General features: G+C 47.0%; 1 protein-coding gene across 1 annotated transcript in view; it reads left to right on the top strand.

Moving 5' to 3' along the window:
• The window catches only part of MEAK7 (MTOR associated protein, eak-7 homolog), a 40,253-nt gene extending 15,053 nt beyond the window's left edge, over positions 1 to 25,200 (top strand). The window contains exons 4-8 of the mRNA XM_082606146.1: positions 94 to 238; positions 9,187 to 9,609; positions 13,926 to 14,044; positions 15,700 to 15,879; positions 16,367 to 25,200. Coding sequence (XP_082462272.1) covers positions 94 to 238; positions 9,187 to 9,609; positions 13,926 to 14,044; positions 15,700 to 15,879; positions 16,367 to 16,480 — 981 coding nt within the window. The 3' untranslated portion in view covers positions 16,481 to 25,200. The remainder of the gene's footprint in view (positions 1 to 93; positions 239 to 9,186; positions 9,610 to 13,925; positions 14,045 to 15,699; positions 15,880 to 16,366) is intronic.
• The last annotated feature ends 945 nt before the right edge of the window (positions 25,201 to 26,145 follow it).

Consider the following 26,145-nt stretch of genomic DNA (forward strand, 5'->3'; position numbering starts at 1 on the left):
TTAAAGAGATGAGACACCCTTCCCCATGTTGATATGATGTAGGTCATAGGTCACAATGGAAATGCGATTAATGGTAAAATTGCGGTCTTCAAGTTTACAGAGGATCTGGTTGGCTCTGTGGCACACGTGCTAAACTACAGACAGGAGCTGAGAGGCTGGACTCAGAAGCAAGCCCCAGGCTCCCTGTCCAGGGTGCAGGTGCTGGCCGCTCAGCTGTGCTCCGAGATGAAGCTTCAAGGCAAGTGCCCTTCCTCAGTCCTTACACTTTGGCCTTGTAGAGTGGTATCACGCCATCTCCATTACTGTAGGCTCGTACTAAAGTTTTGGAACCAGCAAATGTGAGTCTTCCAACTTTGGAGGATTATTTAGATTATTTAATTGTGGGCAGTCATTCATAGTATATCCTTATAATCCTTATTTCTGCAGGGTCAGTAGTGATGTCCCCACTTTCATTTCTGATGTTAGCCATTTGATTCTTCTCCTTTTTTCTTGGTCAGTCTAGCTAATGGTTTGTTCACTTTTTGTTATTTTCAAAGAGCCAACTTTTGGTTTTATGGGTTTTCTCTGTTGTCTAATCTCTATTTCATTTATCTTCATCCAAGTCTTTTATTTCTTTCTTCTGCTTCTTTTAGATTTAGTTTGTTTTTCTTTCCTTTTTTTAAAAAAAATTTTATTGAAGTATAATTGATTTACAATGTGTCAATTTCTGCTGTACAGCAAAGTGACTCAGTTTATATATATGAATATATACATTCTTACTCTTTTTTAAAAAAATATTTATTTATTTTTGGCTGCATCAGGTCTTAGTTGCAGCATGCAGGATCTTTCATTGCAGTGTGCGGGCTTCTCTCTAGTTGTGGAGCATGGGCGCAGTAGGTGTGGCGCATGGGCTTAGTTGCCCCACGGCATGTGGGTTCTTAGTTCCCTGACCAGGGATTGAACCAGAGTCCCCTGCATTGCAAGATGGATTCTTAACCACTGGACCACCAGGGAAGTCCCTATATTATTATTCATTTCCATTATGGTTTGTCACAGGATATTAAATATAGTTGCCTGTGCCATACAGTAGGACCTTGTTGTTTATCCATCCTATATATACCAGTTTGTATCTGCTAATCCCAAACTCCCAATCCTTCCCTCCCCTCCCCCACCTCACCCTTGGCAACCACAAGTCTATTCTCTATGTCTGTGAGTCTGTTTTTGTTTCATAGATATGTGTCATATTTTAGATTCCACATATAAGTGATATATAGTATTTGTCTTTCTCTTTCTGACTTACCTTTCTTAGTACGATAATCTCTAGGTCCCTCCATGTTGCTGCAAATGGCATTATTTCATTCTTTTTTATGGCTGAGTAATATTCCATTATATATATCTGCCACATCTCCTTTATCCATTCATCTGTCGATGGACATTTAGGTTGTTTCCATGTCCTGGCTATTGTAAATGGTGCTGCAATGAACACTGGGGTACATGTGTCTTTTTTTTTTTTTTTTTTTTTTGCGGTACGCGGGCCTCTCACTCTTGTGGCCTCTCCTGTTGCGGAGCACAGGCTCCGGACACGCAGGCTCAGTGGCCATGGCTCACGGGCCCAGCCGCTCTGCAGCATGTGGGATCCTCCCGGACTGTGGCACGAACCCGTGTCCCCTGCATCGGCAGGCGGACTCTCAACCACTGCGCCACCAGGGAAGCCCTGTATGACTTTTTTAATGTGTTGTTGGATTCGGTTTGCTAATAATTCGTTGAGAATTTTTGCATCTATATTCATCAAAGATATTGGCCTGTAATTATCTTTTTTGTTAGTGTCTTTGTCTGCGTTTGGTATCAGGGTGACGGTGTCTTCATAGAATGTCTTTGGGAGTGTTCCTTCCTCTTCAGTGTTTTTGAAGAATTTGTGAAAGATCGGTATAAGTTCTTCTTTGTATGTTTGGTAGAATTTGCCTGTGAAGCCATATGGTCCTGGAATCTTATTTTAGGCAGGTTTTGTTTTGTTTGCTGTTTGTTTGTTTTTTTAACAGATTTGATTTCTTTTCTAGTGATTGGTCTGTTTAAGTTGTCTCTTTCTTTGTGATTCAGTTTTGGTGGGCTGTATGTTTCTAGAAAGTTGTCCATTTCTTGGAGGTTGTCAAATTTGTTAGCATATAATTGTTTATAGTATTCACTCATGGTTTTTTGTATTTCTGTGGTATCTGTTGTGATTTCTCTTCTTTCATTTCTTATTTTGTTTATTTCATTTATTATTTTGTTTATTTCATTTCTTATTTTGTTTATTTGGGTCTTCTCTCTCTTCTTTTTGGTGAGCCTGGCCAAAGGTTTGTCAATTTTGTTTACCCTTTCAAAGAAACAGCTCTTCATTTTAAATAAAACTATGGTTTTATTGATTTTTTGGTTTGTTTTTTAATCTCTCTTTTATTTATTTCGTTTCTGATCTTTATTATGTTTCCTTTGCTTTATTATCTTTTCCTTTAGGTTTTGTTTGTTCTTTTTCTAATTTTTTTAGGTAGTGTTTTAGGTTGTTTATTTCAGATATTTGTTTCTTTTTTTAAAAATATATTTATTTATTTAGTTTTGGCTATGCTGGGTTTTCGTTGCTGTGCGCGGGCTTTCTCTAGTTGCGGCGAGCAGGGGCTACTCTTTGTTGCAGTGCGCAGGTTTCTCATTGCAGTGGCTTCTCTTTGTTGCGGAGCACAGGCTCTAGGCACGCGGGCTTCAATAGTTGTGGCACACAGGCTCAGTAGTTGTGGCTCACGGGCTCTAGTGCACAGGCTCTGTAGTTGTGGTACACGGGCTTAGTTGCTCTGCGGCATGTGGGATCCTCCCGGACCAGGGCTTGAACCCGTGTCCCCTGCATTGGTAGGCAGACTCCCAACCACTGCACCACCAGGGAAGTCCCAAGATATTTGTTTCTTAAAGAAGGCCTGTATCACTATGAACTACCCTCTAAGAACTGCTTTTGCTACATCCCATAGTTCTTGTATGGTTGTGTTTTCATTGTCACTTGCTCAAGGTAGTTTTTAATTTCTTCTCTGATTTCATCATTGACCCATTGGGGTTTTTTTTTAAAGTATTTTAATTTTTGGCTGCATTGGGTCTTCGTTGCTGCATGTGGGCTTTCTCTAGTTGTCGTGAGTGGGGGCTACTCTTTGTTGCAGTGCACGGGCTTCTCATTATGGTGGCTTCTCTTGTTTTGGAACAGGGCTCTAGGCTCGTGGGCTTCAGTTGTGGCACGTGGGCTCAGTAGTTGTGGTGCATGGGCTTAGCTGCTCTGCAGCATGTGGGATCTTCCTGGACCAGGGCTCAGACCCGTGTGTCCCCTGCATTGGAAGGCACATTCTTAACCACTGCACCACCAGGGAAGCCTGACCCATTGTTTTTTTAGTAGCATGTTTAGTCTCTATGTAATTGTTTTTTTCTCGTTTCTTTTCTGTGGTTTAGTTTTAGTTTCATGCTGTTGTGGTCAGAAAAGATGCTTGAAATAATTTCTATACTCTTAAATTTGTTGAGGCTTGTTTTGTGCCCAAGTGTGTGGTCAATCCTAGAAAATGTTCTGTGTGCACTTGAAAATAATGTATTTTTTTAAGATGTAATGTCCTGAAGATATCAATTAAGTCTAACTGTTCTAATGTATGATTCGGGACCTCTGTTGCCTTAATGATTTTCTGTCTCAAAGATCTGTTCATTGATGTGAGTGTGGTGTTAAAGTCTCCTACTATTACTATATTCCTGTCAGTTTCTTCCTTTATGTCTGTTTGTTTTCTGTATTTGGGAGCTCCTATATTGGGTGCATATATGTTGACAAATGTAATATCCTCTCCTTGTATTGATCCTTTTATTATTATATAGTGTCCTTCCTTATCTTTCTTTATAACCTTTGTTTTAAAGTCTTTTTTGTCTGATATGAGTATTGTAACCCCTGCTTTCTTTTCATTTCCGTTTGCCTGCAGTATCTTTCTCCATCCCCTCACTTTTAATACACATGTGTCCTTTGCCCTAAAGTGGGTCTCTTGTAGGCAGCATATTGTAGACTCTTGTTTTTTATCCAATCTGCCACTCAGTGTCTTTTGATGGGAGCATTTAGTCCATTGATATTAAGGTAATTATTGATAGATATATATTTATTGCCATTTTAAACCTTATTTTCCTGTTGATTTTATATTCTTTTGTCCCTTCTTGTTTTTCCTTTTGTGGTTTGATGCTTTTCTTTTGTATTTTGCTTATAGTTTTTTCTTTTTGATTTTTGTGAATCTGTTGTATGTTTTTGATTTGTGGTTGCCCTGTTTTTCAAGTATGTTAACCCCTTCCTTTATCTACTTGCTTTAGACTGGTAGTCACGTAGGCTCAAACACATTCTAGAAAAATAATTGTGATTTTCTCTTTCTTATAGATTCTTACTACTTTTCTATTTAGAGAAGACCTTTCAATATTTCTTTTAGGATAGGTTTAGTATTGCTGTATTTTTTTAGTTTTCGCTTGTCTGAGAAATTCTTTCTTTCTCCTTCTATTCTAAATGATAATCTTGCCAGGTAGAGTGTCCTAGGTTGCAGATATTTCCCTTTCAGGACTTTGAATATATCTTGCTGTTCCCTTCTGGCCTGCAATGTTTCTGTAGAGAAATCAGCTGATAGCCTTATGGGGGTTCCGTTGTCATTAACTCTGTGTTTTTCTCTTGCTGCCTTTAGAATCCTCTTTTTATGTTTAACTTTTTTTTTTTGTTTGTTTGTTTTGTTTTTTTTGTTTTTTGCAGTATGCGGGCCTCTCACTGTTGTGGCCTCTCCCATTGCAGAGTACAGGCTCCGGATGTGCAGGCCCAGCGGCCATGGCCCACGGGCCCAGTCGTTCCGTGGCATGTGGGATCTTCCCGGACCGGGGCACGAACCCGTGTCTCCTGCATTGGCAGGCGGACTTTCAACCACTGTGCCACCAGGGAAGCCCTATGTTTAACTTTTGACATTTTTATTATAATATGTCTTGGTGTAGGTCTTCTTGGGTTTATTTTGTTCAGGACCCTCTGTGTTTCCTGTATCTGGATATCTGTTTCCTTTTTTTAGCTTTGGGAAGTTTTTAGCCATAATTTCTTCAAATACATTTTCAGTCTCCTTTTCTCTTTCTTCTCCTTCTGGGATCCCTATTATGTGTAGATTGGCAGGCTTTGTATTCTCCCATAGGTCTCTTATATTGCTTTCATTTTTTTCACTTGGCTTTCTGTCTGACGTCCTGATTGGGTGATTTCCTTTACTCTATCTTCCAGATCACTTATTCGTTCTTCTGCATTATTTATTCTGCTATTCATAGCCTTTGGTTCTGCTTTCGTCTCAGCAAATGAACCTTCTAATGTTTCTTGACTCCTCATTATAGTTTCTAGTTCCTTTTTACAGTAATCTGCATTTCTATCGACAGCCCTTCTTAATTCCTTCAGTATTTTCATTATCTCCTTTTTGAACTTGGTATCTATTAGACTGAAGAGGCCTGTTGCATTGTTTGTTCTTTTAGGGGAATTCTCTCGATATATTAATTGGGAGTGGTCCCTCTCCTTCTTCATTTTACTTATATTTCTCTTGCTCTATGAGTTTAGGAGAAACAATTATCTACTGTGGTCTTGGAGGGCTATTTTTATGTGGGAGTGTCCCTGTGTAGCCTGCATGGGTTTAATATTTTTTTGGTGCAAGGGCTGTTTTTAGTAGGGATGCCTGCTGCCGCTTTCCTCAGTGTGTGCTGGCTGTTGTCCCCTTGATAGGAGGTGCGGCTGGTGTTGCAGTGACCAGAGCCTGCACTGGACAGTGAGTGGGGACTCCTCTTCCCTCTGTGGTTATCACTGCCCTGTCCAGGGCAGGGTCTGCTCTCTAGTTGTTGGTGTAGAAGCCCCCAGCTCTGTTTCTTAGCTGCATTTCTGATCTGCACTGCAAGAATAGGCAGGATTGGAGCGCTCCCACTGGGAGAGGAGCCACTGGGTATTACTCTGCTGGAGCTGTTCACCTGTGAGCGTGTCACCTTTCACCTGCTGTGTGGGCTCACAAAGTCCACTGTTGTTGGCACTGCCCTCAGCCCCACCTCAACTGTGGGTGTGCTGGCAGTCCGCCCTGGTGCCTCTCAGGCTTTGTTTTCACAAGGCCACCAGCGCAGATCCACTGAAGTCAGGTCCCAGGACTGCAGTAGTTACATACCTGGACCCACTGTGGGAGCTTATGGATGCAGCTCAGACCCTGGCCCAGCCCAACCCATGCGTGTACGTGCCCACAAAGCCCAGAACTGCTAATGCCAGACCCGTCCCAGCTGCGGGAGCACCAGTTGTCTGTCTGGATGTTCCACAGGCACTGAATTTACAAAGTCGGCCGTGGAGGTATAAATCCAAGGTTCACGCAGCCGTGGGGAGAGATTTCAGCTCTGCTTCCTAAGTCACACAGCCTGTGGGCCTCAGCTGTGATTTTAGCCCCAGCTCTGCATACGGGAAACCCACTGGTGTCTGCTTCTGGGGACACCAGGGCAGTGGCTGGGGCACATGAGCCTGCCCAGGCAGGAGGGGACCGGGGTGGCCGGGGTGTGTGACCTGCCTGGGCAGGAGCCTGTCCTGGAGCCTGCATAGGCAGGAGCCGGCAGGTGGGGAAAGAGGCTGCGATGGCAGCCCCGCCTCTACCTTGGCATGCCACTTAACAATGGCGCTTCGCTTCTGTGGCGGCCCGGGGTTCTTCCGCAAACACTCCTGGTTGCTGCGCCCCACGCTCCGGCCCCTTCAGGCTGTCTCCGCACAGCCAACAGCAGTCCTCTCCCTGGGTCTGTCCTCTAAACCCCGTGTGACAGCACCCAGCCCCCACCCATACCAGCGGACGCGCGTCTCAGGCTGGGGCACACAGGGCGGTGGCACAACTGTCCATGTAGGTCTCTCTCTGTCCTGCCTGCCACTAACTGGTTGCCGTGCTCTCCTCCAAGCCTCTGAAGGTCCCTTTCTGTCCCGGCCGATCTCCCCACCAGTGAGGCTTCCCTGGGTGTGGGAACCTCTCCTCTCCTTCAGCTCCACCCCCGCAGGGGCACAGGTCTCGTCCCACTTCCTCTATTGTTTTTTTCCTTTGTCCTGCCCAGTTGCTTGGAGATCTTTCTTGTCCTTTGAGGTGTTTGAGGTCTTCTGCTAGTTTTCTGAGAGCATTATTGCATTCATAGATGTATTCTTGATGTTTTTGTGGGAAGAGGTGAGTTCCATGTCCTACTACTGACGATCTTGATTCTGATTGCTAGTTTGATTTTCTTTTTTTCATTTCTCAAGTTAGAAGTTTAGGTTATTGATTTGAGATCTCTCTTCTTTTTCATATAGGCATTTATGACTATAAATTTCCCTCTAAGCATTGCTTTAGCTGAAGCCCATAAGTTTTGGTATATCGTGTTTTTGTTTTCATTCATCTCAGTTTTTTCTTTCTTTCTTTTTTTAAAAAAATTATTTATTTATTTATGTGGTCGTTCTGGGTCTTAGTTGTGGCAGGTGGGCTCCTTAGTTGCGGCTCGCTGGCTCCTTAGTTGTGGCATGCGAACTCTTAGTTGTGGCATGCATGTGGGATCTAGTTCCCTGACCAGGGATTGAACCCGTGTCCCCTGAATTGGGAGCGTGGAATCTTATCCACTGTGCCACCAGGGAAGTCCCCATCTCAGTATTTTCTAACTTCCCTCGTGATTTCTTCTTTGGCCTGTTGGTCGTTTAGAGGTATATTCTTTAATTTCTATGTGTTTGTGAAATTCCCAAATTGCCTTGTTACTGATTGGTAATTTCATTACATTGTGGTTGAAGAACATACATTACATGATTTCAGTTCTTTTCAATTTATTGAGGCATGTTTTATGGCCTAACGTATGGTCTGTTCTGGAGAATGTTGCAGGTACACTTGAGAAGAATATATATTCTGCTATTGTTGGCTGAGAAACAGTATATAATTAAATTTACTTGGGATTTAAAAATACCTTGTGGTGAATCTCTCTGCAAAGTAGATTCGTTTTATAAAAGTGTTACTGTTTTATTATAAAGCTGGATTTTGAAACACAGTTTGAAAAATTAAGTGAGGTATTTGGAACTTGGAAAGAATAATGACAATATACTGTATAATACTGTTATATAGATACATATATATACACATATATACGCATACATACACACATATGTATATACACACATATATACACATATATACACATATATACATACACACATATACACACATATACACATATATATACACACATATATATATACACACATATATATATATATGAATGAAGTACTGATAGCTTGTCTTTTGGTATCACCTCCATGTCACCTCTGTTCTTAGTAGGTAAGAGATGGAGATCAGAAGGATGGGTGCTGGTCGGAAACAATTAAGTATAATTTGTAGTTAATGAAATCCGTGCTCCCCAGATAAACTAGAGGGGTGCCCAGGAAGTAACCGACCACTACCCTGCCGTAGCTGGAGGACAGCACACTTTCTAAATCCTTTCCAAATGATTTTGTTAGGACTAGTGGCTTTTGGTGTAGCCCTCTCAGGAGGGATTGCTGGGGAGTCTTGGGGCCCTGGGGTGAGGGTGTAGCTGTCTCCTGTGTCTCTGAAATGCAGCTTGGAGCAGAGAGAAAAGATAAGAGTGTCGATGTTGAATTGTTTAGATGAGCACTGTCCGACAGAGACAGAATGTGAACTCCAAAGCCAACCACATACGAAATTTTACATATTTCAGTAACCACATGGAAATACCAAAAAGAAACAAGCAAAATTAATTTTAAGAATATGTCCAGGGCTTCCCTGGTGGCGCAGTGGTTGAGAGTCCGCCTGCCGATGCAGGGGACACGGGTTCGTGCCCCGGTCCGGGAAGATCCCACATGCCGCGGAGCGGCTGGGCCCGTGAGCCATGGCCGCTGAGCCTGCGCGTCCGGAGCCTGTGCTCCGCAACGGGAGAGGCCACAGCAGTGAGAGGCCCGCGTACCGCAAAAAAACCAAAAAAGAATATGTCCAAAGTATACTTTAACATGGGCAATCAATGTAAAAAAAAATGAGATATTTTACGTTTTCTTTTTCACGCCAAGCCTTTGAAATGGGGTGTGCATTTTACACTTAATGTGCATCTCGATGCGTGGCTCTTCCGCTGGACAGAGCAGGTTTAGGTAAGTAGATAAAAGGTGATGTCATCACCCACTAATACTGTTTTCTCCTCCCCTAGGCGGTGAGAAGCTTCTGGGGCCTCAGCGGCTGGACTGTGACCGAGCCACGATTGAGGACTGGGTGTTCAGGGCCCCCCACGTGGCCACGTTTCTGAGCGTGGTCATCCACCAAGGCTTTCTCCTCCTGTGCTCGTCCCTCGATCTGGCCACCCTGGTCCCTGAGCGCCAAGTCGACCAGGAGCGGGAGTTTGCGAGCATCCTGGATGTCCTGTCCGTCATCTACATCAACTCCCACCTGCCCAGGGAGCAGCGGCATCACTGGCGCCTGCTGTTCTCATCCGAACTCCACGGGCACAGCTTCGCCCAGCTCTGTGGGCGCATCACACATGGGGGGCCCTGCGTGGTGCTGCTCGAGGACCATGACGGCCACGTGTTCGGTGGCTTTGCTTCCTGCCCCTGGGAGGTCCAACCTCAGTTTCAAGGTAAGTCTTGGCCACCAAAGCCCCACGTGGTAGCAGCAGTGCCCATGACAAGTTCTGGTCAGACGGCTGCCGTGTGGAGGCCGCCGAGCCCCGCCAGGGGCTGTGCGTGTTTCTTCCATCTCCTCCCATAAGCGTTTTGCTAGACACGTTTGGGAGGATAGTGAAACGTGGTGTTTCTTTATGATGGTTTAACTTCATGGATTTCTTTATAGATTCTGGCTGCAGGGTCAGGTAAGCAGGACAGCTGTCCTCACCCCTGGATTTCAGGTGAGGAAACAGCGGATCAGCATCATTAAATGATGCCAGGTCCTGACCATGGGCGAGGCTGGGCTGTAGGGGCTGCGTAGGGGACTGGGAGATACCGGCTCTTGCAGGTGGGGTGTGTTTTCTCGGGGAACCGTCTTCCTTTCTTGGAACCCCCTGTGTGGGTCTGCTTTGCTGCCAATGCCCGTAGTTCTTCGGTTTTGTGATTTTGCTGGAGATTGGAAGCTCTTTGCTAGACCTTGAATGCCCTGGATGAAAGGCCCTAATGAAATACTTCCCCTCCTCAAAAAACTACTCTGATAAACGCTCTTAAAGGACTCGTTTTGAAAACGCTCATCTCCTGTCAGTGGGCTGTCCTCGTACTCAGAGGTGAACCTGTCTTCCCAGGATGGATGGCACTGTGTGTCCCCTGGGACCTGCCCTGGGCTGCCTAAGTCTGTGTTCTCAGAAGGTCTCCTGGGGGCCAACAGCTGTGAGGTGGAGGGCTTTTCCTAGTGGCTCTGAGCAGCCAGATACAGGCCTGTCCTCACTCCCCTCAGCTAAATGGGGCAGCCTGGCCGACGCAGTTCCGGGGAGGGTCCCTCCCAGTGAGGGGGCGAGGCTAACACCCTCCCTGGCTGGGTCAGTGGAAGGGAGAGCCCAGGGTCCTGAGATGCGAAATACGGGGGAGAAAGGCCACGTGCTCCTCTGGGGTGGGGGCTGCACGTCGTAGCCAGACAGCTGTCAGCTGCGTCCCCGCCCCCCCTTCTCTCCACCCCGCTCTCACCTGCATTGCTGCAGGTGCCTTCTGCCTGGCCCTCGGCTCTTGGTCTCACCCGTCCAGGTCATTTGCCACATCCCAGCCCACCTGCTGTGGTGCTTGTCCCCCGGAGACCCTTGGACGGACCCCCAGTGCGCTCAGAATGGTGAATCCTTTATCTCCAGCCTCACGACCTCTACTGTGCCCTGTGCTCTGGACTCAGTCTCACTGAATTACCCAGAGTTTCCACAACAGGCTGCGCTCTCATCTCAGGACTTGGCACGTGCTGCTTTTTCTCCCTCTTCCACCTGTTGGCACAGTCAGCTCCTTGTCGGGACTCAGTCCAGGGTCACCTGCTTCAGGAAGCCTTCCCGACCACACGAGTGCCACCTACTTACTCCCTGTGGTCCTCTACGGGACTGCACGCTTCTGGAATTGTTCCCATCTTCCTTGCACCAGGGAAGCTTCTGGTTGGGGAGCCGTGTCCAGGTGCAGAGGTGCCATTGCGGGAGAGGTTTTAGCAGGGGTGGGGTGGCCCTTGTCTGGGGTGGGTGGAAGGGATCATGGTGTGAAGGCTGGGTGCCTCCATCCCTGAGATCCTGTTGTTTCCAGGGTTTGGTTTTCTCTAGGTTTTAGATTGTTCTAGATCTTTAATCCAGCTGTTGCTACCAGCCCTTCCCCACTGTGTCAGGGTCCCTAAGACCACCCACGTGTCAGTGAGTCGCTAGGAGGACTCGGGGACTCAGCACAGAGCTGTCATCACAGCTGATCTATTACAGTGAGAGGATGCAGAGCATGACCAGCCCTGGGGCTGGGTAGGGGTTGGGAGGGTGAAGTCCGGGGGAACCAGGCTCCAGCATCCTCTCTAGTGGGGTCGCACAGGACGCGCTAAGTTCCCCCAGCCGCGAGCTGTGACAGCACGTGTGCAGAGTCGTCCATCAGGGATGCGTTAGAGCTTCAGTGCGCGGGGTCTTTATTCGGGGGGCCGTTCACACGAGCACCCTCTGCCTGATGTGCACCCAAACCCCAGACTCACAGGAGGACAGCAGGGGTCCGGCACCACCGCCCCCTGTCTGTTCACACGGCTTAGGCACAGGGAGCCGGTCATCAGTCCTGGGACGGGGGACCCTCCCCAAATCCACCTTCCCAGACGCTGGCTGAGGGCCGACCCTGGAAGGCGGCCCTTCTGGGGACCCCAGTCTCAGGCCTGGGCTTCCACACACCCAGGTCTCTCTGTCACGGTGTCACGGGGAGGGGCTCTGGGGGGGTGACGGGCTGGGTCTCTATGTGGTTGGAGGATGTGGAAAAACCCTGAGAATCATTATTGTAGACGGAACTTCCACTTCTTCCAGCTCCTTTAGTATTAACTCCAGGTCAGCTCTGCTGCGTCTTCATGTTTTATTAACAAGCAGAATTCATGTTCTTGAAGAAAGGTGGAAAAATGCAATTACTGAGTTTTCAGACTTGAGCTCATTCTATTCTGAAGTGAGGACGGAGTTCCAGCAGAGGGCAGCCTAGCATCACAGGTTCCAGTCAAGTTCAGGGCGTTCCTGTCCATTTGTCCCGGGAGTATTTGAGCCTTGAGATGATGTGACAGCCGCTGGGTCACTTCCTTTTCGCCTCTGTCGTCCATGGGGCAGCCGCAGGCCCGCAGCTCTGGGCTGAGTCCGGCTCTGTCCAGGGCAAGCTGATGACCCTCTCTGGGCCTCCGTTCCCCAGAACCACAGGCATGGCAGCTTGTAACCCACTGGGCGATGGGGGGTGGGGTCACTGTGAGAGTTGGGTGAGGATCCCCTCTGTGGAAGTGATGTTTTTACGGGTCATGTGACTCCTTGGTCCTTGCCCTGCACCCTCGAGGGTCATCTTCCCCACGGGGCCCTTCTCTCCGGGCACAGACCCCAGGATGGACTAGAGTGGGGTCCGTTGTAGCCAAGGGGCCCACGCTTTGTGGCCCCATCACCTCACTTAGCATCCGGGACCCAGCAAATGTTGGTTGAAAGGCAGCCTTAGGATGGCAAGGCAAAGTGATGCTTAGGCCCAGTGCCCGGGGCCACAGGTGGGCCCAGGCAATTCCTTGAGGCTAAACCCAACCTTCTGAGGCACATGGACTCAAGCCGGAGTCTTTAGCCTGGAGGGGAGCCCTGTGCCACCTGGTCCCGGTAAGCTCCTCAGGCTCACCTCCCCCTTTCCCCCACCAGGGCTCCCACCCTGCGCTATAGCCAAGGGCCCTGCTGTTCCCCCATGCCCTGCCACGTCCCTGCGGGGTCCCTCCTCCATGAGTGGCTCTCACCCAACCGTCTCCACCTCAGGACGTCCTTCCCGACTTCGGGAGAGCTAAGTACCCTCAGAGGCCCCCTGGGATCCATCTTGATCGGAGACCCGAGCGTCCCTGGTCCTGACTCTGCAGGTCCAGGCCCATCTGTGGCCAAGGGCTGTCCTCCCCGAGGCCCCTCTGGGGCTCAAAGCCCCCTTCCTGTCCGTCCTTCACATTCGGGCTCCCCGTCTGCTTTCTGGAGCTTCCTTCCCACCTGACAAATGGCCCGACCCCCAAGTACCTGAGCTTGGTCCTGTGTCAGGTGCCCTCACGCTGTCACCGTGCAGGGGCAGTCCTTCCGGCCAAGGTCTCACAGCTGTGGGGAGCATCCCTGGTTTGGCTCTGGCCTAGCCGCGAGTTCCCTTGGTGAGGTGCAGCCTCCGTCCCCTCCCTAGTGAGTGCATCGGGGAGGGGAGGAGTCTCTGAGATGGAGGGTGCTGTTCATTTCCAGGATTTTGACCGGTACCTTCTCTGAGTGGTGGCATGCCCACTCCTGTGCCCGGGCAAAGGTAGAGGGTCACCTTTCCCTGCGTGTCCCCTCCCCTCCCTGTGGGCAGCTGTGTCTACAGGTACCCTGCCTTCTCCGCTCTGGATGGTGTGCCTACTTGAGGCCGTGTGAGTGCCCAGCCAATACCTGGAGTGGCCGCCTGCCCCTTACTCCGTAGTTGAGACGAGGCTGCTCTTTCTGACTCTGGGGCGGTGGGACAGGGCTCCCACCTCCCCGGGAGAGCGCTAACAGGTGTCCCCAGCAAGCAGATGTCACATTCCTTTGTAACGGTCACGCTCAGCCTGCACCCGCAGCTCATCCTACGGTCCCGGGCTCCGCCCGCTGGCCCGCCGGCCCTGCCCCCGATGCGCAGGAGCCCCGCGCACGCCGAGGACCCGAGAGGAGCTCTTCCTGCTCAGCCATCCGAGCCGCGGCCCGTTTCCCTTTCCTGCTTCTCCCCGTGCGCAGCTCCGATGGCTGACCTTGCTTCCTTTTGCTCTGGTCAATTTCAGGGGATGACAGGTGCTTCCTGTTCTCCATCTCCCCCAGCATGGCCGTGTACACCTGCACGGGCTACAATGGCCACTACATGTACCTGAATCAGGGGCAGCAGACCATCCCGAATGGACTGGTAAGGACGTGGGAGGGCAGGGCACATCCCCCGCGTGGTGAGGCACTGACCCCGCCGTGCCCGGGGACACTCCGCCCCGCGTCAGGGCAGCCGTTCGCGCTCAGCGCGTTCTGCCCGAGTCTCCGGGTGGTGGTGCGATGCGCGACAGTGAGGACGGCATTTCTCTCGTGGAGAAAAGGGGCCTCTGCGGGGGCATCTCTGGGGTTTGTGTGCGCATGACCGAGTCGGCCGGTGTTCCTGGCCATCACGTGGTTGGTCTGTGGCCTTCGTGGCTGGAGATGCTGCCCTGCCCGGGGCACGACCCGGGCGCGGGGCCGGGGCTGGGCTCCCCAGACCCTTTGGACCCATTGGGGGTTGTCTGCTCTGTGCTCCAGCCGGGACTCGGCCACAGGAAGAAGAGGACGCGGGGGAAGGCCGGGGGCGGTGGTGGGGGCAGGGCTGGGGTGAGGCGCGGGGATGGGCGCCCGCACAGATGCTTAGCTTGGGTGAGAAATGTGCCTCCTGGCAGCACCAGCCTATTTCTTTCCCCTGCTTCTTAAAAAGCCCCTCTCGGGAAATTCCAGCCCTGTGTCTGCAAAGCCAAGGGCCGGGGAGGCTGGTCCATCTTGTCGGTGTGGAGAGGGACCTGCGCTCCTTCCCAGGCTCACTCTGAGGCTCCCATGGGGCCACCTGATGACCCCGGACGCCTTTCAGAAAGGACAGTTTGGTGATGACAGGGCCGAGGGCCTTGGCCTCAGGAGCAGCACCCAGTGGGTCCCGGTGGTGGTCAGTAATCGGCCCGAGGGGAGAAGTAGCCCGGAGGTTAGCTGCTTTTCCTGCCCTGGTCTCTTGCTCAGCGTTAGCTCCAGGCTCCCCGGGCCCCGGGGGAGGCGCTGGTGGAGAGGGCACCTAGAGAAAGGGATCAGAGAGGTTGAACAGCAGTCTGTTCCCATCGGCCGCTAGCTCAGAGCCGGCAGTGTGCCGAGTGGTTCCCGCCTTCCCGGGGCTGCTTCCTCCTTTCCCTCCCTGCTGTGCTGAGTGAACGACCTACCTGCTTGAGCACCCGGTCCTGGGCCGGGTGAGGATCAGCATCCCTGTCTGGGAAGTGCTGTGTAGACCTCTCCCCTTATTTTACCGATTGGGGTCTCTAGGCCTGATGGCCTGTTTTCTGTTTTTTTTTTTTTTTTTTTTTTTTTTTGCTGTATGTGGGCCTCTCACTGTTGTGGCCTCTCCCGTTGTGGAGCACAGGCTCCGGACACGCAGGCTCAGCAGCCATGGCTCACGGGCCCAGCCGCTCCACGGCATGTGGGATCCTCCCGGACCGGGGCACGAACCCACGTCCCCTGTATCAGGAGGCAGGCTCTCAACCACTGCGCCACCAGGGAAGCCCGGCCTGTATTCTTTTGTCCTCTGTTGTCACTTGTGTTTCCCGCCAGGGCATCCCCGTGAGAAAGGACCATGGGGTAGGAGTCAGGACACCGTGATGAGTGTTCTAGGAACTTGTCATGGGATACTTAAATTGTATCGATCTGTGAATATGTATTTCACAGTTAAAAAAAAAAAAAGGAAGAAAATTGTGTTCGCTTCTCATTCGCCCTGGTGGCATGACGGCTGGGCTGGGCTTCAGGTGTCCGATGCGCCAGACCGAGGCGCTGCTGATGCCTCTCCCTCCGCAGGGCATGGGAGGGCAGCACAATTATTTTGGCCTGTGGATCGATGTCGATTTCGGGAAAGGACACAGCAAGGCCAAGCCCACATGCACCACGTACAACAGCCCTCAGCTCTCGGCCCAGGAGGACTTCCGGTTCGAGAAGATGGAGGTGTGGGCGGTGGGAGATGCTTCGGTGACACAGCTGGTGAGCATGGGGGCGTTTCTCCCCTTTCTCAGCTTTGTCCCTTTTACTCCTCCATCTGGAGATGGTTTATTCCAATTTGTTTCCAGCAGCCGTTGCTGGCCAGAGGGATGCCAGTGGGTGCACAGGAGAGGAGAGAATCCTGTCTGGGGTCTGTGGAGGTTTAGTAGAAAGAACCACCCCAGGGAGGTGGGATCCCGGGGGGGTGGGGACTTGTCTGCAAGATGAGGAGGGTCTGGGGTTCCTTCTAGTTCCGGGGTTTGACGATGAATCGCCGTTGGGGCCCCTGCGCCTCGTCACCTCCCAACGGTGGCATCCCGGGGCGGGGGGGACTCTGGGGCTCGGGGGACTCTGGGGCTCGGGGGAGAGCCTTTACCACATTTCCCTTGTGGCAACAGTGGGAAATTCCCCTCTGATAAACTTGACAGCAGCAGGACGTCACTGCCTGGTTTTGGTCACTGAACACACCCATCCTTCCCTTCTTCCCAAGGCCAAGAACACCAAGAGCGTTCTGGACGTGGACCCTGCGGCCCAGGCCCTGCTGGAAGTCAGTGGGCGGATTCGCCACAGCGAAGGGCTCCGGGAGGTGCCTGATGACCAGTGAGGAGGAGCCCCCAGCACGGGCCTTCCTGGAGCTGGAGCACAGCCTGCAGACTGTGCTTTACTTTAATCCAGAGCGTGCTGGTCACGTCTAGGTAGTCCTGGAGGTGCCTAATTGAAACAGAGTACGGTTCCTCTGATGCTATATATCGATTGGTGGGTGTGTCTCCCCCGAAATCCTGAGTGTCCAATTACCAACTTGATTCTTAGACTTTGCTCATTTTGTACAGATGAAATCCAAAGACGATGCTGAGACGTTTGAGGCCGACTGGAATTAGCAGTGGTTGGGGATTTGAGTTCTTGCTGTAGGGGAGGTGGGGGTCCACTCACTGAGGGTCACTTGGCCTCTGCACAGGCCTCCCAGATAAAAGCCTCGATGTCCCATTTCTACTGGTAAAGGGCAGAGGTGCTCAGATGGGTATCTCAACGCTTTGGGGAACAGCTTCCTCTGACATGGAATTTCTGTATTTCGAAAAAAAAAAAAAAAAGCACAAGAGTGTACTAACGGGGGTAATAGCTGGAGATTTTGAAGATAACGGTGACATGGGTCTTCAGTAAGTTTCAGTATCTGCCTTTCTCAGCTGTTTTTAACACATTGCTGACCAGAGACTTATTAATGCGTCTTTTGTTACCCAAACATCATTGACCGGAGACGTTTCAGTATTCATTTACATAACAAATCGCCGTCCACAGGCGTTAGTTTCTGCAAAAATCCCCCAGTCAATGATGAGTTAAGTGAATCTGTGCTATGAGTAAATGGGAAAACCAGGAGGTCTACAGAGAAGCAAAGTTGTGGTTCTCCTACTAAGTTAAGCGTGGGGACATGCGGGGCCCTGAGGCTAAGATTCCTGTTAATACACGTATGGCTTGTCGCAGGAATTGGTGGTGAGTAACTTGACTGGCCCGGGCTCCCAACCTCCCAGCATCACCCCCACCCCATGCTGCTTCCCGAGGGGACGTTGGGTACTTTGACAGCGTGGACTTGCTTTAAACGAACAGTGACCCTGAAGGGCTAGCAGAGATGTTGGTGGGCTGGACCTCAGGCAGGGCTGCCGTGTCCCTTCCAGTCCCCGCATCCCTCGGAGGCGGCCTGAAGAACCTCCGGACACACCGAGAATCCCGCTCAGCGGAGCTTTCTCCTTTGCTACACATTGCCCTTCTGCAGATCTGACGAAAATGCTGCCTTGTTACTGAGTTGCCCCCAGTTATAAGCCATAGTAAACTGAGCTGTTTGCATTTTACAGGCTCTGCATTTTCTACCTGGAGGCTCATCAAACTCTGCACTGAGCCCTGAGCAGAAGGCCTTGCACATGGGCCTTCGGAAGAGAAGTGCTCAGACAGTGACATGCACACTCGGTCATGATTGATTTTTCTTATAAAAAGCTAGTTTTTAATAGCTTCTCAGGTACATTTTGTGCCTTCTTAATTGATGGGAAGCAGATGCAGCATCTTAGGACCCTCAGATATCCTTACCATAATCGGAAGAATTAGGCCCCGAGTCTTCAGTGTGTTACAGAATATTTTTTTTAGAAAAATGCAATGAAATAATGCCTCACTAATAAAAGGTCCGTTGAAGACCCCTTACCACCGCCTCTGTCTGTGGCTGTCAGAGAGGCTGCATGTGTCTGCCGGCCTGTTTTCTGCCTTGTGCCTCTTCTAACAAGAGTGCAGGTCATACCTGGGGGCCTGACGGTTTCCTAAGACAGCACACTTCCATGAGGGAAGCTGGGCGCCCAGCCCAGGCGCTTGGTCACCTGGGGGTGTTCGGCCCTCACAAGGGGCGTGGGGCAGCCGTGTGATTCCCCAGCACGTGTGGTCCCGAGCACACAGACCAGTTTGGTGTCAGCCGTGCCCAGGGCCACAGGACCCGAGGAACCACGCTCCTCCTGGGCCTGAGAAACCCGTGATGCTAGTTTTAACATGTGATGAGTTTGTTCTTTGATAAAATGGGAATAAGAATTCAGGTTGTAAGGACTAGCGGTCTCCCTGGAGGTGAAGACTCATAAGGGCCCCTGATAGGCGCTGGAAGGAAGGAGTGAAGAAACGCTGTTCATGGTATGGCATGGCTGTTGTTACTTTTTTCCCCCACCATATTTTTTTCTGGAAATTTTTTTTTTATTGAATGGAAGAGTCTTTAAATTCTCCAGTGCTTTACAGTTTTAAAAGGTTTCACACACATGATCTTATATAATCCCATAATTTCCCCCCCCATTGCCCCTCCCCACTGGTAACCACTAGTTTGGTCTCTGTATCTGTGAGTCTGCTTCTTTTTCATTTTATTCACTAGTTTGTTGTATTTTTTAGATTTCACATATAAGTGATACCAGACAGTATTTGTCTTTCTCTGTCTGACTTATTTCATTTAGCATAATGCCCTCCAAGTCCATCCATGTTGCTGCAAATGGCAAAATTTCATTCTTTTTTATGGCTGAGTAATATTCCATTATATATATATGTACACACACACCACATATTCACATGTATGTATATATATGCACACCACATATTCTTTATCCATCCATCGGTTGATAGATCCACCGTATTTTTTTTTAATTAAAAAATTAGCTTATGCATACACAGCAAAAAAGGTCAAAATACAAAAGGATGTACCTTGAAAGCTAAGTCTTCCTCCTGCCTCCGCTCCAGCATTTTGTTCCCAAGAGGTAACGTGTTGTACCCACTGGTCTGACCCTCACCTTTGTTTTGGGTGGAAATTGCTCTGTATCTACCCATTTATTCTCATTGTCTATGTTATGTCCCAGGAGATGGATGTCCCATCCTTTCTGGTGTTCAGCCATCCCCGGCTGGGGAACGGTCTGTTTGTAGCTAATCGTTACTGGAATGAATATCGTTTATATACATCTTGGTGTGGTTTTGTCTGGCGAATAAACTCTTTGAAGCTGAATTTCTGGATCAAAAGGTACATGCTTTTTTATTTAGATATTAACAAGTGAACCTCTTTCAAGCTAGATTTATACTTTTGAGACCTGGAATGCCCGTTTGCCATGTTTTCACCAGTACTATATTAAAATTTAGTTTTTGTTTACCTGATGCCTGAAAACTAAATTTTTTTTTCTATTTCTCTTATGAATGACAGTGAAGAGCTTCATTTTTCAGGAACGGTGTGTGTCCTATCCCTCACCTGGTTTCCGAGGGTGTGGGTTTATTGGTTTGCAAGAGTGCTCTTGTTTTAAAATACATTTTATTTATTTATTTATTTTTGGCTGTGTTGGGTCTTCATTGCTGCACGCGCAGGCTTTCTCTAGTTGTGGCGAGCAGGGGCTACTCTTCGTTGCAGTGCATGGGCTTCTCGTTGCAGTGGCTTCTCTTGTTGTGGAGCATGGGCTCTAGAGGTGCGGGCTTCAGTATCTGTGGCACGCGGGCTGTGTAGTTGTGGCTCGTGGGCTCTAGAGCGCAGGCTCAGTAGTTGTGGTGCACGGGCTTAGTTGCCCCGCGGCATGTGGGATCTTCCCGGACCAGGACTCAAACCTGTGTCCCCTGCATTAGCAGGCGGATTCTTAACCAGTGTGCCACCAGGGAATTCCAAGAGCGCTCTTATGAATTAAGTAAAATGGCATTGGCCACGTGTGGTAAATGTTCTCTCCAGTTTGTCTGCCTTTATTTTTCCGTACATAAATTTTGCATTTGATGTCCTCATATTTGCCAGCTTCTGAGATCTGTGGTTTGCTTGGGAAGTTTTTCTCCACTCTGAGATTAAACAAAAAGAAATACCATGTTTTCTTCTACTACTACTGCGCTTTCCACTTACACTTCTGAATCTTTGATCCATTCAAAACGTATTTTAATTTTTTATTTATTTGTTGTTTTGATTCTCTTTTTAAAATTTTTTATTTTATATTGAACTATTATAGTTGATTTACAATGTTGTATTAGTTTCAGGTGTACAACAAAGTGATTCAGTTATACATATATGTTATTTTCCAACTTCTTTTCACATGTATGTTGTTATAGAATATCGAGTAGAGTTCCTTGTGCTGTATAGTAGGTCCTTGTTGGTTATCTGTTTTACATATAGTAGTGTGTACATGTCAATCCTAAACTTCCAGTTTATCCCCCCATTGCCTTTCCCCTTTGGCAACCATAAGTTTGTTTTCGAAGTCTGTGAGTCTGTTTCTGTTTTGTAAATTAATTCATTTGTATCATTTTTTAAAGATTCTTCATACAAGCGATGTCATATGATATTTGTCTTTCTCTGTCTGGCTCACTTCACTTAGTATGATAGTCTCCAGGTCCATCCATGTTGCTCCAAATGGCATTATTTCATTCCTTTTAATGGCTGAGTAATATTCCATTGTATATATGTACCACATGTTCTTTATCCACTCCTCTGTCGATGGACATTTAGGTTGCTTCAATGTCTTGGCTTCTGTAAATAGTGCTGCAATGAACATTGGGGTGCATGTATCCTTCCGAACCATGGTTTTCCCCCCGATATATGCCCAGTAGTGGGATTGTCGGATCATATAGCAAGTCTGTTTTTAGTTTTTTAAGGAACCTCCATACTGTTCTCCATAGTGGCTGTATCAATTTACATTCCCACCAACAGTGTAGGAAGGTTCCCTTTTCTCCACACCCTCTCCAGCATTTATTGTTTGTAGGCTTTTTGATGATGGCCATTCTGACCTGTGTGAGGTGGTACCTCATTGTAGTTTTGATTTGCATCTCTCTAATAATTGGCGATGTTGAGCATCTTTTCATGTGCCTGTTGGCCATCTGTATGTCTTCTTTGGAGAAATGTCTATTTAGGTATTCTGCCCATTTTTTGATTGGGTTGTTTGTTTTTTTGATATTGAGCTGCATGAGCTGTTTGCATGTTTTGGAGATTAAGCCCTTGTCAGTTGCTTCGTTTGCAAATATTTTCTCCCATTCTGTGGGTTGTCTTTTCATTCTGTTTATGGTTTCCTTTGCTGTGCAAAGGCTTTTGAGTGCCATGAGGTCCCATTTGTTTATTTTTGTTTTTATTTCTATTACTCTAGGAGACAGATCAAAAAAGATCTTGCTGCGATTTATGTCAAAGAGTGTCCTGCCTATGTTTTCCTCTAAGAGTTTGATAGTATCTGGTATTACATTTAGGTCTATTTTGAGTTTATTTTTGTGTGTGGTGTTAGAGAATGTTCTAATTTCATTCTTTTACATGTAGCTGTCCAGTTTTCCCAGCACCACTTATTGAAGAGACTGTCTTTTCTCCATTGTATAGTCTTGCCTCCTTTGTCATAGATTAATTCACCATAGATGCGTGGGCTTTCTATCCTGTTCCATTGATCTACATTTCTGTTTTTTTGTGCCAGTACCATACTGTTTTGATTACTGTAGCTTTGAAGTATAGTCTGAAGTCATGGGGCCTGATTCCTCCAGTTCTGTTTTTCTTTCTCAAGATTGCTTTGGCTTAAACTATTTTAAAATATACCTCTATCTTACCCCCAAATAAATTCCAGTACACTTTATATTAAACTCTGTGTCTCTTTCCCACTGACTTAAAATGCTACTTTCTCACTGAAGGTCTCTGTCTCATGTTTTAATTATCAGAGTTTTATGATAAAAAGATGTAAGAGCTATTCCTTTATTACTACTGGGCTTTTTTGTTTCTTTGTTTTGTTTTTCCTTCAAATACTTGCCTGCTTATTTTGTCTGATCTTTGGTAGCACTTTGACTACTTCTAAGAAGCTTGACAGTATTTTCTTTTTCTTTTTTTTTTGATAGTATTTTCAAGATGGCATTAAATATCAATGAACGTAAGCAGAACTGACATTGGCTAATGCTGATTCTTCTTATCCAAGAACAGGAACATCTCAGTTTGCCATGTAAATTTTTGTTGTCACTGCTGACACTGTGAGTGGACTTGCCCCCCGCCCCAACTGATGGTTCTTTGAACATTGGAAAGCTCTTGATTTTTCTACATAGTGTTGTACCCCGTTACCTTACTGAATTCTTTTATCTAGTGGTTCTCGACCTTGAGCCCGCATCAGAATCACCTAGAGGGCTTCTTAAAGTACAGACTGGGGACCTCCACTCCCAGAGTTTGATTCAGTAGTTCTGGGGAGGGACTAGAGAATTTACATTGCTAATAAATTCCCAGGTGATGCTGCTGTGACTGGTCTGGGGACCTCACACAGAGAACCACTGCTGTTCATTGTTTCTGATAATCTATGAATTCTCTGGGAGTTTGCAGCTATTATGATTCTTTTTGTCTGAAAAAAAAATTTTGCCTTTATTTTATTTTGGCTGCGTTGGGTTTTCGTTGCTGTGTGTGGCTTTCTCTAATTGCTGTGAGCGGGGGCTACTCTTTGATGTGGGCTTCTTACTGCGGCGGCTTCTCTTGTTGTGGAGCACGGGCTCTAGGCATGCGGGCTCAGTAGTTGTGGCGTGCAGGCTCTAGGGCGCATGAGCTTCAGTAGTTGCGACGCACGGGCTCAGTAGTTGTGGTGCATGGGCTTAGTTGCTCTGTGACATGTGGGATCTTCCCGGACCAGGGATCAAACCCGTGTCCCTTGCGTTGGCAGGTGGATTCTTAACCACTGCACCACCAGGGAAGTCCTTCCCTTTATTTTTGAAGGATTGTTTTTTGCTTTTTTTTTTTTAAAGATATTTTGACATTTTCCCCCTGGTACTTTAAAGCATCTTTCTGTTACGTTTTGGCTTGTGTGATTTCTCTTTCCCCCCCCCAGCTTTATTGAGATATAATTGACACATAAGGTTGTATAGTTTAAGGTGTACACTGTGTTGATTGCAGCTATTATGATGGCATACCTGGAAATAAGGATAATTTCCCTACCTGATTTCTAGACCTTTCATTTCTTCCTCTTGATTAATTGTATCAGCAAATACTTTACGAATTTTAACAATAACGATGCATCCTTCTTATTTCTGACTTGAATGGAAATGCATCTAGTCTTTTATACATTAAGTGTGATGCTGGCTTTTGTTTTGAGATGCTTCATATATACATATATATATATATATATAAAAGCATACACTTTTCATGCAAAGAAAGTACCCATTTGTATTTGTTATTAAGAGTGTCAAGAGTAGATGTTCAATTTTATAAAAAGCTTTTTTTTTAGCATCCATGTGTTTCTTCAGAGTTATTAATAAGAAATACCAAATTCTTCCAAATATTAAGGTTCCAAATACTGAGCCATCTTTGTGCTTTAAAAAAAAAATTTTTTTTAATTTTATTTATTTATTTTTGGCTGCATTGGGTCTTCATTGCCGTGCGTGGGCTTTCTCTAGTTGCAGCGAGCGGGGGCTACTCTTCACTGAAGTGTGCAGACTTTTCATTGTGGTGGCTTCTCCTTGCAGAGGATGGGCTTAAGTAGTTGTGGCACACAGGCTCAGTAGTTGTGGCACACAGGCTTAGTTGCTCCGTGGCATGTGGGATCTTCCCAGACCAGGGCTCGAACCCGTGTCCCCTGCATTAGCAGGCAGATTCTCAACCACTGCGCCACCAGGGAAGCTCCCTCTATCTACTTTTTGAGATCAATTTATTTCCTTGCTTGTGGTCAGTTAAGAGTCTCCTAGTGAAGTTTCTGTGTTTTTCCTAAATTTTCTCTACTGTGCTCTATGAATTTGGATGTTGTGTTGGTATATACCCAGGCCTATTAGATTTTTGGTGGTGGTTATGTCTTATTAAATTCCCTTCTTTGTCTCACTGAATGCTCTTGGCCTGGATTTTTAAAATCTCATCTGACATTAGTAGTGTCACCCCTGTTGAGTGAGTTGTTGTCTGCATTTGCCTGGTATATTTTTGCTCAATTTTCTTGAGTCTTTTTTTTTCCTTGAACTTTATTTTGAAATAATTTTAGATTGACATAGAAGTTGTAAAAATAGTGCAGAGAGTTCCTGTGTGCCCATCACCCAGCTTCCCCCAATGAAAACATCTTAAATAACCACAGACCAAATGATCAAAACCAGGAAATCAGAGTTAATGCAATACTATGAACTAAACAGCTCAAACCTTATGTGAATTTTACCAGTTTTTCCATAGTACTTGATTTGAGGCCTACTTGAAGTTAAGGGCACAGTCCTCCAGATAGCAAAGTCTACCCAAGACTTCTAAAACCAACTGCAAGTTCGGGGAATTCCCCAAACCACCCTCAGGTTGGATAATTTGCTAAAAAAACAAAAAAACAAAAAAACACCTCATGGAAACCTATCATACTGATGGTCATATTTATTACAGGGAAAGGATACAAATGAGAACCAGACAAAGGGAAGAATCTGGGAGAGTTCAAAACACAGAGCCTCTGGTTGTCCTCTTCTTGTGAGTCCTTCTAGAGAATCATTGAGCCTGAGGGTAGTCTTGGGGACCCCTGCCACAAGTTATATGAAATTTTACTACACGTGTAGATCAGTGAAACCACCACTACAATTGGGATACAGAACTGTCCTGTCACCCCCAGACTCCTTCAGGTTCTCCCTCGACAGTCGTACCCTCTTAATCCTACCCTTAGCAACCTCAAATCCATTTTCCATCATTATAATTTTGTCACCTTGGGGATCTCTGTAAATGGAACCATTTAGTATGTAACCTTTTAAGACTGGATACTATCACTCAGCATAATACCCATGAGATCCATCCAAGTTGTTCTGTGTATGTTCCTTCTCATTGCTGGGGAGCACTCCAGTGTATGGTTGTACCAGTTTCTTTATCTGTTCACTCTCTTAAGGACATTTGGGTTATTTCTAAGATTTGGCTCTTGTAAATAAACCTGCCATGAACTTTCATGTGCAGATTTTTGTGTGATAAGTCACCTTTAGGATCAATACCTAGGAGTAGGATTGATGGGTCACGTGCTAAGTGTATGTTAAAGTTTACAGGATGTTTCGAAGTTCTCCAGAGAGGCTGTAGCAGTTACGTCCCCATCAGCAACATATAAGAGTTCCAGATGCTTTGCATCCTTGTCATCACTTAGTATTGTCAGTATTTTATTTTAGCCACTTTAATAGGTGTGTAGTGTATTTCATTGTGGGTTAAGGTTGCCTTTCCCTACTGGTTAATGATGTTGAACATCTTTTCTTGTGCTTACTTACCATGGGTTTGTCCTCTTTGGTGAAGACTCAGTTCAAGAATTCTGCCCTTTTTCTAAAATTTAACTGTTAAGTTTTGAGATTTAAAAAATATTCTGGCTCCAAGTCCTTTGTTAGATATGATTTGATAATGCTTTTCTTTCAGTGTGTAGGTTCTAAAAAATTCTCTTAATTGTAACTTTCATGAGTAAAATTTTTTAAATTTGTGAAATTCAATTTATCAATTTTTCTTTTCTTTTATGGATAGTACTTTTGGTGTCATGTCTAAGAACTCTTTGCCTAATCCTCAATTCCAAACATTTTCTCTTTTGTTTTCTTCTATGATTTGGTCTATTGCCCATTTTTGGTTAATTTTTGTAGAAAGTATAAGAGGTTCTTTTTTGCTATGGATGTCCAGTTGTTGCAGCACCATTTGTTGAAATGAATATTTTTTCTCCCTTGAATTGCTGTTGGCTTTTTGTCGAAAATAAATTGGCTATACTTGTGTGGGACTATTTCTGGACTCAATTCTGACATTGATCTGTGTGTCTGTTACTTTACCAATATTGCCCTGTCTTGGTTACTGTAGCTATATAGTAAGTCTTAAAACCAGGAAATATGTTTCTTCCAACTTTTTGCCCC

The sequence above is a fragment of the Mesoplodon mirus genome (assembly GCF_964341445.2).
Source record: "Mesoplodon mirus genome assembly, chromosome: 19".
Lineage (NCBI taxonomy): Eukaryota > Metazoa > Chordata > Mammalia > Artiodactyla > Ziphiidae > Mesoplodon > Mesoplodon mirus.